This window comes from Taeniopygia guttata, chromosome 5 (genome assembly GCF_048771995.1).
Source record: "Taeniopygia guttata chromosome 5, bTaeGut7.mat, whole genome shotgun sequence".
Taxonomy (NCBI): Eukaryota; Metazoa; Chordata; class Aves; order Passeriformes; family Estrildidae; genus Taeniopygia; species Taeniopygia guttata.
Window position 1 is genome coordinate 12,634,253 of NC_133030.1, and position 16,256 is coordinate 12,650,508.

The window sequence follows — 16,256 nt, forward strand, 5'->3', positions numbered from 1 at the left end:
GGGGGGTTGCTGTTTCCTTTGTGATTTACTCATTTATCCTGCCTGAAAGTCACTCCCTGTATCTGCCTGTACCTCACAGTCTGGGCCTGATGCTGCCAGGCACTGCAGCTGCAGATCTGCCTGTGCCTCAGAGGATGGACCCTTTTTCAGTCCCTGAGATGTCACTGATGTCTCCTCTGGGTAAAATGTTACAAACAGGCTGCCCAGGGCAAGAGTAGAGTCCCCAGCCCTGGAGGGATTTAAAAGCTGTGCGGCACTTGGGGACACGGGTGGGCTCAGCTGTGCTGGGCTTGGATTCAATGATCCCAGAGGGTTTTTCCAGCCTCAGCAAGTCTCCCTCTGTGGGAGTTATTTCCACACACAGCAAGACTGGTGCTGCTGTAGGAGCAAAACCCACCCCTAGTGAGGCTGCTGCTTTTACCAGCAAGAGTTGGTTTGGTGGAGAGGAGCTCAACCTGTTTTTTCCCAAAATAAACCCCAATATTGGGAGGTAAAACCCTTGCTACTCAAATCGTGTGCCATCACCAAGTGCAGTGACACTGCTTGGACACATTGCACTCCTATTCACAGTTTCAGTGATTTTGTAAGGAAGTTTTAAAGGTTTTTTGGTTTTGTTTTTTTTTTTTTTTATGGTGATTTAAGTATAGACCCACCCCAAGTTTGTACTCTTGGTTATAATTTTATTATATGTAATTATATTTACGTAGCTATATTTATTATATAAGGGAGGGAGAAAAAGGTTAACTCCACATAAAGGATTAATTTAAGGAAATTATTGCTCAACCTTTGCAGTTATCAGTTGGATTTTATTTTGCCCCACATGTTTCAGGTCACAGAATCTTGAAATGGTTGTTATTTTTACAAGTGAAATGCTAAGAGCTGTTCCCTCAGGTCCCTTCTCCAAAGGAAATGCTTGGTGATGTGGATGTGGAATAATTTCAGCTCAGTTCTTTTGGGTATATTTCTTCCTCAAATATGTTTAAGAACAGATAAGATAATATAAAGCATCCCCACAGTGCTTACTACCCATAAGAAGAATTTTATTGACTGGGAAATAGGCTGGGGACAGAGAAATTGCCGCTTTCTGTCTCTGCACAAACCATTTCTGGGAACAGCTCAGAATTCTGCATCTTTGTCACAGCTTTGTAACATAAGGTGAGAGAGATCGGCACAAGGACACAGGCTTAATAAAGGTTAGTTAAAGGATAAATTAAAAGGGACATTTAATGACCAAACCAGCAAGACATGAGGCTTGCAAGTTGTGCATCACTGGCACTCAGATGATTCACCCCATTCCTCAAGGTTTAAAAAATAAGGGATTGTTTAAATGGAGAATTCTGAGTGTGGGAGGAGAACTCTTTTGGGAGGTGAGTCTGGGGTGGGAGTTACACCAGGAAAGCTGATGGTGGGAACAATCTCGGAGTTGTGACCTGGTGACTGAGAGAGCAGCGCCTCTATTTGAGTACAGAGACAGGAAACTGGGAGGCTCCAGCAAAAATTTACTCCTAAAAAAGTATTTTCAAATAGATACATAAATGAACATACATGAATACAGTGAGGATTAACTCTTAGAACCATATTTCCCCTAAGAAGCTCTGACAGACCATGCTGCTTCCCTCTACCGACCTCCAGTGTTGGTGCCGAGGCAGAACACATAGATCAGTGAAAAATCAGCACAAAATCACAGATTCTTGGATTAGTAAAAGGGAATAACCCTTTGAAGAGTTAAACAGGGTGAAAAAACCAATTAAATACTAAATATATTTCAAGTCAGAGAATTCTATGCAATTTTGTGATGAAAACAAGTTGTTTGTAGCTTTCCTGGCTACCCCTCTTGGTTTCTCCATACAGAATCTCATGTAATCTTTTTCTGGAGAGGCTGAACAGCTACAAAATGACCAACAAGAGGAAAAATACTCCCCCTACAGTCTGTAATAGAGATTTTGGCCAATAAAGTGGGATATTAGGGGGGTACATTAGAGAGAGGACTGTGAAATAGCTACAACATCAATGACACCATCAATTCATTGACGGCAGTGAGAGCTTCCCTCAGAGTCCCAAATTCACAGAGGTGGGAAATATCCATCATCTTCCTGGCACAGCTTGGGGCCAAGTCAGATTGAAACAGTGAAGAATTGGAGAAAACACACAAGTGGATTTGGCAGGAGAGGAAAACAATGCCCAGCTGAGTAATGAAAAGGTAAAAGACAGAACAAAAGTGATTCAGTGGTTTCTCTGCTCTATTCTAGACCGTGATGTCTTCTGGTGCTTCTCCACAACTGCTTTTGTTGTCGTTTAATGTGTCTCCTGACGGATTCTAAACAATCCACATCCAGGCTGGAATGATGAGGTGGCTGCAGGCTGGAGAAGATCCACATGAGGTTTTGGTTCAGCCGTGTCACAGGTGTTCCCTCTTGTCCCTACCAGTGCCAGTCGCTGCCTGCAGAGCTCCAGAGCTGGAATTTGGTGTGTTGGGGGTTCTTTCGTTTAAAAATTACTTTTTCAATCACTGACAATTTGCTCTGTGCCCCTCTTCCTGCTATTCCTATGGCTGGGTACATCTTCCTGGGGGCTGGGACAGGAGGCAGCCCTGGGCACGGCCGGGGGCTCTCACTGCTCCGAAGCCGGAGGGTCCTCCTCTGCCTCTGGCTGCGATTCCGGCGGGATGAGGTACTGCCCCTCCTCGGAGCTGATGGCCACTTTGTCAGGCTGCAGCCAGCGCTTCAGGTGCTCCAGCGTGCTGGGGACAGCAAAGCGACACCGTGAGACCAGGGAGTGACAGAGCTGCAACAAGAGAAGCGGCAGGAGAAGCCTCCACAGGCGTTCCCTGCCCCTCTGCAGGTATTCCTGTTCCCACAGGTGAGGTGTGGTGTGGGATGGATCCTGGTGCCAGAGGGAGAAGCAGAATCTGTCATTCTCCAAAGCCATTCCCTGCAGGTGGGCCTTTGTGGTTAGAACATGTTTTATGCTCTGATTTCTCTCAGTGTAAAGGACCTGCACAGGATCCCTTTCAGCCTTTACACACCTGAAATTCTCCTCTACCTCTGTAGCCAAAGACTCCAACTGATTCAGACAGAGGGCAGGGTTGGATGGGATATTGGGAAGAATTTCTTCCCTCTGAGGGTGCTGAGGCCCTGGCACAAGGTGCCCAGAGAAGCTGTGGCTGCCCCATCCCTGGAAATGTTCAAAGCCAGGCTGGATGGGGTTTGGAGCAACCTCGGACAGTGGAAGGTATCCCTGCCCAGGGCAGGTGGGTGGAACTGGATGGGCCTTAACCTTCCAGCCCAAACCAATCTATGATTCCAGGAGTTCCCAGCTTTCTGGTCTGGAAGTAAAAACGTCTTATCCAAACAAACCGAACCCCCCACTGCCTCTTTGTGATGAAGTTTAGGAAATATTGGGAGAAAGGGAAGGGAAAAAAGACAAAGCTGGAAGAATATCTCAAAACATGTGAGCACTAATAGCACTGGAGGGTTAAAAAGCGATATAATCCTAACAGTCTAACATCATAATTCAGTGCACTTAAAAGTGAAGGCTTGTTTAATTACATCAGTGGGTGAGACTTAAAACTTCAGCACCATTCAGGAGTGACCTCTAACTTCATAGTTAAGTTCTAGGGACTGAAATTCTTTCATGGATAACATCCACCCCCTTTAAAAACAGTAGAAAGAGCACAAAAAAGCTTGGTTTTAAATATATATCCCATTAAAGTTAACTGGGGACCAAAGAAACCATCTGAAACCTCCTTATAAACAGGGATTACTTTTCATAGTTCTGGCTTAGATTTACTTCAAGGGAGAAAAATCTTTTTGTCACCCAGAACCAATCATGGAAAATGTCAGCTGAGAAATGTGGAATTTGGAGAGTATTCCATGTGATTGGGAATGGCAGATTGTTTAGGAAAAGGGCCCATCTTACTTCTGACATCATCTGTGAGAGGGCAGTGTGGGAAAGAATAGAAGCACTGTAAGAGAAGCAGGGAGGGGAAATCTCATCCCAGGACTGGCACCAACCCCAGATGCCCATCTGAGATACACTGGACATTCCCTCCTCTGCTCCATTCCTTCCCTACACAACATGTGAGGAGGGAAATCACTGAGTAGGTCCCAGCTGCTTCCATGCAGTCTCAGGGGTGCAAAGATCAGAAAGGAGCACTGGAAGCTCCAACACTACGTGTGTGGGCTCTGTGTTCCCTCTAGCACAACCCCAATGGGCATTCCCCAAATGCTGCAGGAATCCTGTGGCAGCCTCTCCGAGCTGCAGGGAGATGTTATTTCTGTGTAAGGTCCTGACAAAACCTCCTTCTAGTTTTTGAGGGGTAAGTGGTGACCCCTTCCCACTGACTTGCTCGTTACCTCTCGTCAGCATCGTGGCCCTCAATGTAACATTCTGCCTCAAACTTCTCCTGCAGGAACCTGTCCCAGCATTCCTTCTTGGCCTGGGACAGCGTGCGCAGCATGTCCTTGGAGGTCACCTCCTGGGACAGGCCTTTGATCCTCATCAGTCTTCTCTCTGTGAGGAAAACAGCGGATTTTGTTATCTTGGTTATGGGGTTCTTTATGGAAGGAGAGAAGAGAAGGATTTGGACTTCTATATCAAAAAGTAAGTTAAGTTAACTTTTCAAAACTAATTTCTATCTTAAAAGTCATTTCCCCCCTGTGTTTCCAGCCTCCATGGCTTTCTTTCCTATATATACACAAGATGGTGTTTTCCAGGTGACACTTCTGAAGGAAATAAGGTTTGTGCAATCAGCCAGCTCTGCCCATTTGGGGTTTTAATAACTTTCACACTTACTGCTCAGCTTCCATGAAATCACACAGCATGGCACAGATCTCACAGGCACCGAGTTCCCACAATTTCTATGCAAATTGGAAAATAAATCAGTCTCATTGCATTACTTGGTGCGCTGTGAAACAGCAACAAAGTCACGATGAAAGTTCTGGCAGAAATAAAAGCTTAAAAAGCCATTTCCACCACCTGTTCTGTTGCTGCGTGCAGCCTCCTACTTATTGTGGAGGGTAAAAACCAGTTTTTTCAGCTTTTGCTTTATAAAAAGTTCCTTTCTGTGGCAGAGATAAAGAAGCTCTGACTGAGCTTCACCTTTCCACTGCTGCACTTGAAGAAAATGACTCAGATTGTGTGTGAAATAGCTGGGAGACTTTTTGATCACGGCATTGGCACAAAAGCAGAGCTATCACCAGGCACCTCAGCAGCGGGAGACACTCACCCAGGGACGCTAAATACACCTCTGAGTCGTTCAGGGGTGCCCAGGGCTTCAGGCTAGGTTGGGAAGAGCCACCCGGACCGCTGCCCTCGGCGTAGCAATCCACGAAGGAGTCTGTGAAAGCATCGCCGGCGTCCTTGTGCTCGGGATGTGGCAGACAGGAGCAGATCTCAGCCCAGAGGTCCTCGCTGGACCTGGTCACCACCGAGTCCACGCTCTCGATCATCCTCATCGTGGGATCCTGGGACGGGGGGAACAAACCGTGAACACCGAGCCGACCCGCCCGCCCAGGCCTCCGCCACCCGCCTTCCTCTGCCCATGCCACGCCAGCGGACATTCCAGGGAATTCTCATCCCACCAGGACGCCCGGTCGCCCTCCCGGGAGCGATGTCCCCACGGCTGCCGGTGAGGCGGAGGGGCCGCTCCGCTCCCGCACCCACCGCCCGCGCTCCGGGCACCACGGCAGCTCCGTCTGCGCCTCTCCGGCCCCGGGTCTGGCCAATCACCGGCGCCACTGTCCCCAGGTCCAACCAATCACCGCCCGCCACCGGCGGAGCGGGAGCGACCATTGGTCCGGAGAGTGGGGGACGCTGACGCCGCCGCGCCGCCATGTTGGCAGAGGGCGGAAGTTGTCCTGGGCGGCGCAGGCGAGTGCGGTGTGACATCCTTGAGCCTCTGCCACACCTGCCCTGCTTTAGTGAGGGCGGGATGTGTTCCAGCGGGACACGGGGAGCTCCGGCGTGGCTCTGAACCCCCTCTCTCCGCAGGCCGCTGCCGTGTCCGTGGGATGAGCCAGCTGCCGTCCAGCGCCGTGCTGGCACTCATGGGGCTGCTCTTCGCCAGGACCATGGCCTGGACATCCAGCGGGAAAACGCACGCGGAGCTGGTCAACAACCTCTACAGTGAGTCCCTGCAGCATCCCTTGGAATGTCAGTGTGTGGATATTTAATCTCTGTGTATGGATATTTAGTGTCACGCCGTCTGACACTGCTCACTCGGAAGGGTTGGGGTTAATGTTCCTGAATTTCGGCATTTGCCCCAGCCTGAACTCGTTCTATTTATAGCTGGAAACAAAGTGTTATGCCAGGAGGGGAGGAAAGCCTCTCCACACCTTCCTTCCCTGCCTCTGGAAGCGTGTGGTGCCCTTTAAAGTGTTGCAGCGCGGTGTTCCGAGCCCGGGGGTGCAGCCGAGTGTCCCGCACATCCATGCTGTGCCTCCAGCTCTGCCCGGCGGCTGGAATAGTGCCCGGTGCTCCCGCTCCGCTCAGGACAGCGGGCTGGAACACACATAAAAATAGCCGTAAACTTCCCCAGAATTCCCGCAGAAAGGCGTGAAGGGATGTTGGCTGTCTCTGCAGTCATGGCCCTTGAGTTCACTGCTGAAACCTGAACCGGAGTCTCCGTTTCCCGCCGTGAAACGTGACTCCGGTTAGGCTTGGCAGTGTCAGAGGCGCTGTGGATACAGGTGGCCGCCCTTTGGAGATGGGCTGGTGGCTGGGCCCCCAGCGGGAATGGGAAAGGATGTCCTTCCGTCGTGTTTGGTTTGCTGTCCCTCTCAGATCCCTCATTAATTCTCCCAGATCCACGAACTCCCTGACGTGTGCTTCCCCTTTCAAATCTCTTCTTGCTGGAATGCCCAGGATTTCAGTCCTGCCTGTCTCTCTCTTCATTCTTTCCCAGAAAAAGGGATCATTAAGTCTCAGCGAGTCTTCGATGTGCTGTTGGCTACGGACAGAGGTCACTACATCAAGTATTTCCCATACATGGATTCTCCTCAATCCATTGGTGAGTCGCTTCTGGCAAAACATCTGCTGTCAGCAGGGCACAAGGTGCTTTGGCAGATGTTCCATGGTCGTGTTGTGGAATCCCTATCCCTGGAAGTGTCCAAGGCCAGGTTGGATGGGCCTTGGAGTAACCTGGTCTAAGGGAAGGTGTCCCCACCCATGGCAGGGACTGGGACTGGATGAGCTTTAATGTCCCTTCCAGCCCAAATTATCCTGTGATTCTGTGTTATCCTATTTTTGGGGGAAGATGGGGGAGAATTAGAAACTATTCCCACTGGGAATTTTATTCCTTGTCAAATAACTTGTGTCACCCATTTCCTTTTAGGCTACAAGGCTACAATCAGCGCCCCGCACATGGTAAGGTGAAAACTCCTCACTGTCAGCAGCAATGGAGGGAATTGTTTATTTCTCTTTTTATATTTAATTTTTCTTCAAGTAGAAAACCGAAACATCCCATGGACATGGGATTGCTTCTTGTTTCTTTAGGGATTTTTCTTCTTTAGAGGAGTTTCCCCTATGCTTTTTCAGTTGCTTTGAAAGTGTGCTTAGATGAGAATTCCAATGTTGTTAATTTTTTTTTTTGCATGAGACCTTTTTTCCTGCTGTTTCACATCTAATTCCTGAGCCTCTGCCTAAATTATGTCCTGCAAAAGATCTTCCAGGTCTGACACTTGAGTTTTGCTCTGGAAGTGTCAGGCACAAGGCCAGGTGTGCTGTGATTAAATCAGAAAACAAGAAAAAGTGTTGTAAGAGGATACTAATCCCGGGATGTTTCCCACTTCCTTGTCCTGGGTGTCCCTGCAGCACGCCCACGCACTGGAGCTGCTCAAGGATCAGCTGGTGGAAGGTGCCAAGGCGCTGGATGTGGGATCTGGGAGCGGATACCTCACCGCGTGCTTCGCCAGGATGGTGAGCTCATGGCACTCTATTCCTAGCCTGGAAAGCACATCCCCTGATTTGCTGATATAACTGGGACTACTCAGCCTTAAAACCAAGGCAGGGGCACAGGGCTTGCACGTCCTCTTCAGAACCTCTGCTCTGGAGTTTCTTTCTGGAGATTCCTTAGTTCTCACTGAAACCTGCCCTGTCTCTTCCATACGGGAGGCATCAGATGTTTGACTTATGTTCTTTCCAGATTGGCCCGACGGGAAAAGCTGTGGGTGTGGAGCACATCAAGGAGCTGGTGCACGAATCCATCCGCAACGTCCAAGAAGATGATCCGACGCTGCTCAGCTCCGGCCGTGTGAAGCTTGTGGGTGAGCTCCCTGCAATCCTGGGCTATTTTTCCCTTGGCTCTGCTCCTCAAAGTCCTTCCAGTTTGAGTTGTTCTGACAACCAAAGTCTTCCCTGCGTGTTTTCTCTCTGTAGTTGGAGACGGCAGGCAGGGATACCCCGAGGAGGCTCCTTACGATGCCATCCATGTGGGAGCAGCTGCAGCCACCGTCCCCAAGGAGGTAAGAGAGGCCATGCTGGGTGTCCCTAGAGAAAATGAGGGAACCACTGCCAGCTTATCTTCTGTCACAACCTCCACAACACTGCTTATTCCCATTGTCTGTGGGTTTTTTTGCCTCTGCTGACTGTGATTTCTCCGTGCTGCAGCTGCTGAAGGAGCTGAAGCCGGGCGGGCGGCTGATCGTGCCCGTGGGGCCCGAGGGAGCGAACCAGGTGCTGATGCAGTACGACAAGACCAGCGATGGGAACATCATCGAGACCCAGCTCATGGGCGTCATCTACGTCCCTCTCACAGACAAGGAAAAGCAGTGGCCTCGGTAAAATCTGCTCTTCCCTGAGGAACACTCCTTCCTCTCCCTCTGAGCTTGCACTCCTTGGCTTTGCTGACCGAGTCCTGGATCCCTGGCAGATGCTGTTTGTGGAAAAAAAAAAGGAGAGAACAGCTTGGCAAAGCAGGGGTTGTATTCCATTTGATAGAGCTTGCAGAGTTTTATTTCCTCTTTTTCTGGAGCCTGTTTGTGTTTTTAAATTCCGTGTGATGCTGGCACAGAACTGAGGGAGTAGTAACTGTTGGTTTTCCTTTGCCTCAGGGATGACCTCTGACACGTGGATGGATATCTCTAAAGGCACCTCAGAAAGCTCATGAGAGGGACTTAGGCCTGTAGATGGTCAGTATGGTTTTGCTTTTTAATGGAAATTTCATCAATGGATAAAGGGAAGTTCTGCTTCAGAGGAGCTCGTTCTGGAGAGATGGAGAACAGGGACAGGACCAGGGGAGGCTCTTGGAAGCTGTGGCAGCTTCCAGGGAGCAGATCCAGACAACTCCAGCTTTCCTCTCTGATAAACTCTAGATAACATCAGATCACAGAGAATTCTGACAGCAGACAGGAATACCTAAAGCTTCACTAAAAACCACTTTAATGTCGACTACTCTGCCTAACGCTTGGCGAAAATAAGTCGCAATTAGTGTCTTGGAGCAGCGATGTACCCTGATTTGTCAGTTTTTAAAATATGGGAGCGTGTTCTCTTCCTGCCTGCACCAACTAATTTAATGATGGGCAGCAACACTGGATTTTAAGAGTATGAAAAATGCTCGGGTTTTTTTTTTTTTCTGTTTGGAGTTTTGAAAAATATTCATTTCTGGACTTGACCTTCTTTGGGGTTACGAAAAACGCGCATTTCTTGGCTTTTCTGACTGAGGTTATAAAAAAATGCTGATGTTTCGGCTTTTCCCTGAGGTGTCCCTCCCGCAGGCGGTGACTTGAGGAGGCTCACAAGGGGCAAGCGGGCTGCGGTGAGACTTGAGGGTCATTTGTGGAGCAGTTCTGAAGGGGGGAACTGCTGGGAGGTAAATAAATAAATAAATAAAACAAAGGCGCTCTCGCTCCTCCCTCGCCTCCGCCTCACGACGCGGTGTGGGAGGGGCGGGCGGGAACGGGGCGTGGCCTGGCGGTGCCGGCCCGCGGTGATTGGCTGCGTCACGGGATGCGTCACGGCGTGCGGCGCGCGGTGTGGCCGCTGTGGGTGCGCGCGGCGGGGAACGGGGTCCGGCCGCCGCCGGCGCTCCGCGGGGACATGGCCGAGCCGGGACCCGGCTCCAGCCGAGCCCGGGAGGACGAGCCGAGCCCTGCGGGCAAGGAGGAGGCGGCGCCGGCCCCCAAGAAGCGGCGGCTGGCGGGCGGCGAGCGGTACGTGCCGCCGCCGCGGAAGCTGAACGCCGGCGTGAGCTTCGGCGCCGAGCACTTCGCCGAGACCTCGTACTACTTCGAGGGCGGCCTGCGCAAGGTGCGCCCCTACTACTTCGACTTCCGCACGTACTGCAAGGGGCGCTGGGTGGGCCGCAGCCTCCTGCACGTCTTCGGCACCGAGTTCCGAGCGCAGCCCCTCGCCTATTACCGCGCCGCCGCCCGCGCCGGCCGCCTGCGCCTCAACGAGGAGCCCGTGCGCGACCTGGACATCGTGCTCAAGGTGGGCATTCCCGAGGGGATCCCGGGCTGGTGGCAGAGCCCGGCCTGCCCCAAGCCGTGAGCATCGCCCCATGAGCGGTGCGGTCAGATAACACAGGGCCAGTTGGATTCCATAATCCTGATGAGTTCCTTTCAATTCGACGTATTCAGCGATTCTGTGAGCCCTTTGGAGAGGCTGAAGGGGAAATCGGGGCTCCCGGGGAATCCCTGCCTCACTGGATTCGGGAATGTGTGGATCCTACAGCCCCACACGTGCCCCACGGCTTCCTCGGCCCTTAGGAATGGGAATACCCTACGGGCAGGTGATCGGGTTTGCATGTTGGCACGCACATTTGTTATCCTAAATCCGGTATCCCAGGAAAAAGGGGCTTTAATTCTTCTCCCACAGTGTCAAATCCCTGTTGTTTGTGGCCGGGTGGGTGGTTGCACAAGCTGGAGTCAGGCTAATTGTCCATACCCGTTCCAGAACAACGACTTCCTCAGGAACACGGTGCATCGGCACGAGCCGCCGGTCACTGCCCAGCCCATCCGCATCCTGGCGGAGGATGAGGAGGTGGTGGTGGTGGACAAGCCCTCGTCCCTGCCCGTCCACCCCTGCGGCAGGTTCCGGCACAACACGGTCATCTTCATCCTGGGCAAGGAGCACGGCCTGCGGGAGCTGCACACCCTGCACCGCCTGGACCGCATGACCTCGGGCGTGCTCATGTTCGCCAAGACCGCGGCCGTGTCCAAGCGCATCGACGAGCAGGTCCGGCAGAGGCAGGTGAGGGCTTGAAGCTGCTGCTGTGCTCCAAATCAGCCAGGTTTGGTCTCTAGATGAGCTCAAGTCCCCCAGAGAACTCATGGTTGTGTTGCTGTTCTTATCTGTTGGTGCTTCTCGTTGCTAAAACGCTAAAGACAGAGTAAAAATTGAGTTCGGTAATACTAGATTGGAAGTGAGCTCCTAAAAAAATGTAATTGGATTTGGTAATCCTAGCATGATAATATGAGATTGAAAACCCTAAAAATTTAACTGCTTTTTATATTGGATTGAAAGGGATCTTCTAAAAATTTAATTCAACGTGATAATTTAATTTAACTTAGTAATATTGGACTAAAAGGGATCTCCTACAAATTTATTTTGATTTGGTAATATTTAATTGTAAAGAGTCTCCTAAAATTTTAATTTATTTTGGTAATTTTAGGTTTAAAGTGATCTCCTAAAATTTAAATTATTGTAGTAATATTGAGTTGAAGGGGATCTTCTTCCTTAAGGAATTGTCCCACGGACTGTGCAAACTTACGGGGATCATGCAAACCAGTTAGAGTTGAGATTTATTTGTGAGTGGACATACGTCAACTTTCCATCACTTTCATAATTTTAAGTTTCCCATTTTTCCAGAGTCTCTTGATCCAAACAGAACTTTTTCCAGGATTGGCTTCAGGACTGTAAGCCAGAGGCTGTGGAGAGATGGCTCCTGAATTTAAAATGAGGCAAATAGGCCAGGCCTTTCTGTTCTTGATTTCCCTACTAGCTGGGGAAAATGTATGGGGAAATTCAGCTTTAAGTAGCTTATTGCATTATTTTCCCTTTCCTGTTGTAATAAAATGCCACTTTGGGATGTATTTTATTGAGGGGAGAGGGAGGAGGAACAAGGCTGAGCTTGAATGTGTTTTCCCCTGTGTTTCCTGAGCCTTCCTCTTGTGTCTCCTGGCAGCTGGAGAAGGAGTACGTCTGCAGGGTAGTGGGGGAGTTCCCAGAGCACGAGGTGGTCTGTGAAGAGCCCATCCTGGTGGTTTCCTACAAGGTGGGCGTGTGCCGCGTGGATCCCAAGGGGAAGCCGTGCCAAACCCTCTTCCAGAGGCTCAGCTACAACGGCAGCAGCAGCGTGGTGAGGTGCCTGCCGCGCACGGGCCGCACGCACCAGATCCGCGTGCACCTGCAGTTCCTGGGGCACCCCATTGTCAACGATCCCATCTACAACATGGAGGCCTGGGGCCCGGACAGGGGCAAGGGCGGGAAGATCGGGAAGACGGATGAGGAACTGCTGAAGGCGTTGGTAGAGGAGCATCGTTCCAAACAGAGCCTGGAGGTCTTGGGTATCGGGGAGGAGGACTTGAACTCCAGTGGTGAAAGTAAAGACTGTGGGAGTTCAGGTGACTGCACAAAGTCTGCGGAGGCTGATCCTATAAATGGGAGTTCCTGCCCTGCTGAGGATGAGAAGGATCCCGTGAGGAATGACGTAGCAGCTTGTCCACTGAACTCTGATATCAACCTGGAAACACTTGATAAAGACAAAGAGCTTAGTTTGTGTGGGAATCGGGAAGGGCAAATGGGGGAGAAGGGTTGGGAAGAGAAGGACCCTTTGTGTGTGGAGTGCAGGACGAGCAGGCGGGACCCGTCTCCCAAGGAGCTGGTGATGTTCCTGCACGCCCTGCGCTACAAGGGCGCGGACTTTGAGTACTGCTCCAGCATGCCCGAGTGGGCCATGGAGGACTGGGAGGAATGACCAGGATACCTGGCACCTGCGGACACTGCTGGCCAGGACAGTGGCGTGCAGAGACCAAAGATTGACTTTTCATTGTGGTTGAGGTGAACAAAGTGTGCCTTGAGCTGGGGTGGGAGGGATCAGTGGGGCTGGAGAACTGTCCCGCTTCCCACAGGTGCTGTGAAAAATGAGCAGGGAAACGAGGCTAAAACAGGAGTTTTATGTTGCCCTTCAGTGAACTGGCACTTGAGGGCAACAAGGACTGAACTCTGCTTGGCACAGGCAGCTTTGCCTTCACCTCAATGGATTCTGGATCAATTATCCGCATGGATAGTGTGCACTAAAAGTCAAAAACTGATTTTTCTTCCAGCCTGCTGTGTTCCTATGTCTTACAATAAGAGCTGCTGGATGCCATGTCATAAAAAAAACTGTTTTTATTGCATTTTGTTGTCAGATTGATTTCAAAACTACAAGATTACCTCTGAGAACACTGTGAGGTAAAACCAGAACACTGTGATCTCTTTTGTGCCTGCTGTTTGTCAGCAAAACCCACTTGCCTTTGAAATTACCAACATTCATTCAAATAATTACTTAAGTTAGTAGTTCTGGGTGCAGGTATTGGACCTGGTTTTGGAGGTACTGTTTCCCAGATTTTGTCTTGAAGAGATTTTTTATTATCACTTCAGTGTGACAATCAGTTTTCAAGAAAAACAAAAGCAGTTTTATGAAGCAGAAGACTTCTTTTAAAATAATTTTATATTAATTATTAATATCACCGTAGTTCTTATTTTCATTAATGTTTACACAGTTGATTCTTGGCTTTTGGGAGGGTTTTTATATAAATTTTTGAGATCTCCAAGGGAGAGGTTGGCCAGCCCACAGGAATTAGTACCTTCCTCCTAAAATCACTTGGTGATGTCACCAGAGTCAGGATGTATCTACCAAATCACAATAAACCATTGCGTACTTCCAGTAGCCCAAAGGAGCCAAGTGGTGTCTTTATCTGCTAGATATTAAATATTTCCATAAAAATTCACTCAGGTTTGAGCTTTGCTCTTCCACATCCTGCCAATGGTTTTGTGATTCTAATTTAATTCCAGATATTTAGAGGTGATGCTAAAAATCAGTGTTGTCCAATTTTTTGATGCATTGGAATGCACCTTTCATGGAAATAAATGGAACTTGGGCACCTTCAATGTATAAAAAAGGGTGGCTGGAGCTCTTACTGGATTTGGATGCAGGGGAATGGGCATAGATTTAGGGATGACAGTTAAATTAGACTTTGATGTGTCCCAGGTTACGGTGGGAGGTTTTTGGTAAGAAATTTCTGTTACAAAAAAAGGCTCTGTCAGGGCTTTTCCTGACTAACATTGGGGCCAATGGGCCTGATGAGGAACTAGAGCTCAACACAGCTTTTTCTTCTTTTCCTGGAATAATGGCTTCAGTTGGCAACTTTTAATTTCCTGGTCAAGAAACCCCTGGGCTTCCGTTTCCAAGATTCTTTGAACAATGAAGATTTAGGATTTAGTTCACAAGGATTGTACCTATTATTTTAGTTTAGTTTAGTTTGTCAAAATCATGTTTGATGTTTTGTTAGCTGGGAAGATGTTGCTCTTGGAGGTGCCCTGGGATGAATTCCCATCTGAGATTGGGTCTGAGGTAAATACTGGGTCCTGGTTGTCAGCATAAATTCATATACTTTGTTTTCCATACAAAGTGTAGGTCCTGGAAGAATTCCTTTCTTCAGTATACCTTTACTTGGACATGCCTTGATAGTGCTGGGTTAGGTTTGGACTTGATCCTGGACAATCCTATAATTCTGTCTTTATTCAGGAGAATGTCTATCTCACTGTGCTAAAGTACTTTTCCATACAAATAAACCCTCCTGGCAAACTTCCCTGTGCCTTGGTCTCTCCCTATGCAGGACTGACTGGAATTAGCCCCTGAACACTCACCTTTCACACAGTAATTCTTGTCCAGATGTGTTCTAACCCATACATTGTGTTTGGGAACCTTTTGTGAGTCTGGACCGTTGTGATCTGGCTCACTCTCTGCCCAGGATTGGGTATGATCTAATTTCAAGAAGTATTTAAGTGTAGTTAAAACTTTGGCAGTGTGTGCAGGGAGGGCTCAGAGCTGTTACACAGATAGGAGATGTCCCTTCTCCTGGAAACTCTGAGTTTCACTAACTTCTACAGGCCTCTAATTCCAGACTTTCTTTTTTTCCTTTTTTAAGTGAACCATAGATGGCTTAGGCAGAGAGGAAAAGTTTTCCTGTATCTTGTCAATACACTCATTTATGCTTTTTAAATTGCCATAACTTGATGGAAGACAAAGCCAAATGCAGTAATTGCTTATCTGAAGCGAACTTGATGTAATTTTCAGTGAGGGGCTGGGACCTTAAAGCCCATCCACTCCCACTCCCCTGCCATGGGCAGTGACACCTTCCACTATCCCAGCTTGCTCCAAGCGCTGTCCAAGCTGGCCTTGGCCACTTCCAGGGATCCAGGGGCAGCCTCAGCTTCTCTTGGCAACCTGTGCCAGGACCTCCTCACCCTCCCAGGGAAGGATTTCTTCCCAATGTCCCATCTAAATCTCCTCTTTTCCAGTTCGGAGCCATTCCCCCTTGTCCAAAGTCCATCTCTTGGAGCCCCTCTGTGCCCTGGAAGGGGCTCTAAGGGTTCCCTGGAGCTGAGGAATCCCATCTCTCTCAGCCTTTCCTCATAGGAGAGATCTTCCATCCCTCTAATTCTAACTCAAAGCTTTCAGGGATGCAGCCAGCCCTAACAGGGCATTTTGTTGGGATCCCAGAGGAGGTTGAGATTAAAAGGGATTTGTTCCAGTGTCACAGCTGGAAGCTCTGCAGCAGAGGTTCTGGGGAAAGGAGGTAAGTCAGGCTACCCCATGGAGAGGCACCAAAGGAAGGTGGATACTGGGTGAGACCCTTCAATCCCTCGGGACACTCCGTCCTGGCTGTGACCCCTAAAATCTCTGGGACACTTTATCCTGTCTTGTGACTCTAAATCCCTCAGGATGCCGTGTCCTGTCTATCCGAGGCACTGCCTCCGCTTTTCCTTCTCCCCGTAAGGGCCAAAGGGAAAGGCGGGAGGAAGAGGTCCCCTTGGAAGTGTTGGGGAGGGAAAAAAAAAACCAATTTGGTGTGAGGGAAAAGTTTTCGCTCCCGACGAGGATGGGATTCGAACCCACGCGTGCAGAGCACAATGGATTAGCAGTCCATCGCCTTAACCACTCGGCCACCTCGTCACAGCAGCTCCTCTTTCACCGGACCTATAAGCAAGTACGCTCACCGCCTCCACCATCTCCTCCCGCCCGCCGCTCCCCTGCGTGGCGGCGTCGGTTA

General features: G+C 49.6%; 3 protein-coding genes and 1 non-coding gene across 5 annotated transcripts; 2 read left to right on the forward strand and 2 right to left on the reverse strand.

The window, feature by feature from the left end:
- Positions 1-1,019: 1,019 nt before the first annotated feature.
- CCDC32 (coiled-coil domain containing 32) lies at positions 1,020-5,786 on the reverse strand. Of its 2 annotated transcripts, none has more exons than XM_004174422.6 (4): positions 5,665-5,786; positions 5,228-5,465; positions 4,356-4,512; positions 1,020-2,740 (listed from the first exon to the last, which is right to left on the reverse strand). In XM_004174422.6, the coding sequence occupies exons 2-4, from the start codon at positions 5,454-5,456 to the stop codon at positions 2,611-2,613; spliced, it is 516 nt and encodes a 171-aa protein (XP_004174470.4). In that variant the 5' UTR covers positions 5,457-5,465; positions 5,665-5,786; the 3' UTR covers positions 1,020-2,610. The 2 variants fall into 2 exon arrangements, with proteins under 2 accessions (XP_004174470.4, XP_002195909.4); XM_002195873.6 differs by having other exon boundaries at positions 5,583-5,694.
- On the forward strand, positions 5,754-9,225 carry LOC100221958 (protein-L-isoaspartate(D-aspartate) O-methyltransferase). Its single transcript, XM_012574045.5, has 9 exons — positions 5,754-5,871; positions 5,992-6,126; positions 6,905-7,009; positions 7,334-7,365; positions 7,813-7,917; positions 8,144-8,264; positions 8,377-8,462; positions 8,608-8,777; positions 9,051-9,225. The coding sequence occupies exons 2-9, from the start codon at positions 6,012-6,014 to the stop codon at positions 9,061-9,063; spliced, it is 747 nt and encodes a 248-aa protein (XP_012429499.3). The 5' UTR covers positions 5,754-5,871; positions 5,992-6,011; the 3' UTR covers positions 9,064-9,225.
- A 702-nt stretch (positions 9,226-9,927) lies between these two features.
- On the forward strand, positions 9,928-13,053 carry RPUSD2 (RNA pseudouridine synthase domain containing 2). Its single transcript, XM_030273741.4, has 3 exons — positions 9,928-10,428; positions 10,894-11,190; positions 12,125-13,053. The coding sequence occupies exons 1-3, from the start codon at positions 9,946-9,948 to the stop codon at positions 12,914-12,916; spliced, it is 1,572 nt and encodes a 523-aa protein (XP_030129601.4). The 5' UTR covers positions 9,928-9,945; the 3' UTR covers positions 12,917-13,053.
- Positions 13,054-16,077: 3,024 nt separating this feature from the next.
- On the reverse strand, positions 16,078-16,159 carry TRNAS-GCU (transfer RNA serine (anticodon GCU)). The gene has a single exon. It is a non-coding gene; the product is annotated as a tRNA-Ser (tRNA).
- Positions 16,160-16,256: the final 97 nt, after the last annotated feature.

Bases quoted from the DNA above. Each gene is read 5' to 3' on its own strand.
- CCDC32 (XM_004174422.6), bottom strand. From the start codon at position 5,456: ATGAGGATGATCGAGAGCGTGGACTCGGTGGTGACCAGGTCCAGCGAG. The intron at 4,513-5,227 runs GTGAGTGTCTCC...TTTTCCTCACAG, and splicing joins GGTGTATTTAGCGTCCCTGG to AGAGAAGACTGATGAGGATC. The intron at 2,741-4,355 runs GTAACGAGCAAG...TGCTGTCCCCAG, and splicing joins GGCCACGATGCTGACGAGAG to CACGCTGGAGCACCTGAAGC.
- LOC100221958 (XM_012574045.5), top strand. From the start codon at position 6,012: ATGAGCCAGCTGCCGTCCAGCGCCGTGCTGGCACTCATGGGGCTGCTC. The intron at 6,127-6,904 runs GTGAGTCCCTGC...ATTCTTTCCCAG, and splicing joins GCTGGTCAACAACCTCTACA to AAAAAGGGATCATTAAGTCT. The intron at 7,366-7,812 runs GTAAGGTGAAAA...GTGTCCCTGCAG, and splicing joins CAATCAGCGCCCCGCACATG to CACGCCCACGCACTGGAGCT.
- RPUSD2 (XM_030273741.4), top strand. From the start codon at position 9,946: ATGCGTCACGGCGTGCGGCGCGCGGTGTGGCCGCTGTGGGTGCGCGCG. The intron at 10,429-10,893 runs GTGGGCATTCCC...TACCCGTTCCAG, and splicing joins ACCTGGACATCGTGCTCAAG to AACAACGACTTCCTCAGGAA. The intron at 11,191-12,124 runs GTGAGGGCTTGA...GTCTCCTGGCAG, and splicing joins AGCAGGTCCGGCAGAGGCAG to CTGGAGAAGGAGTACGTCTG.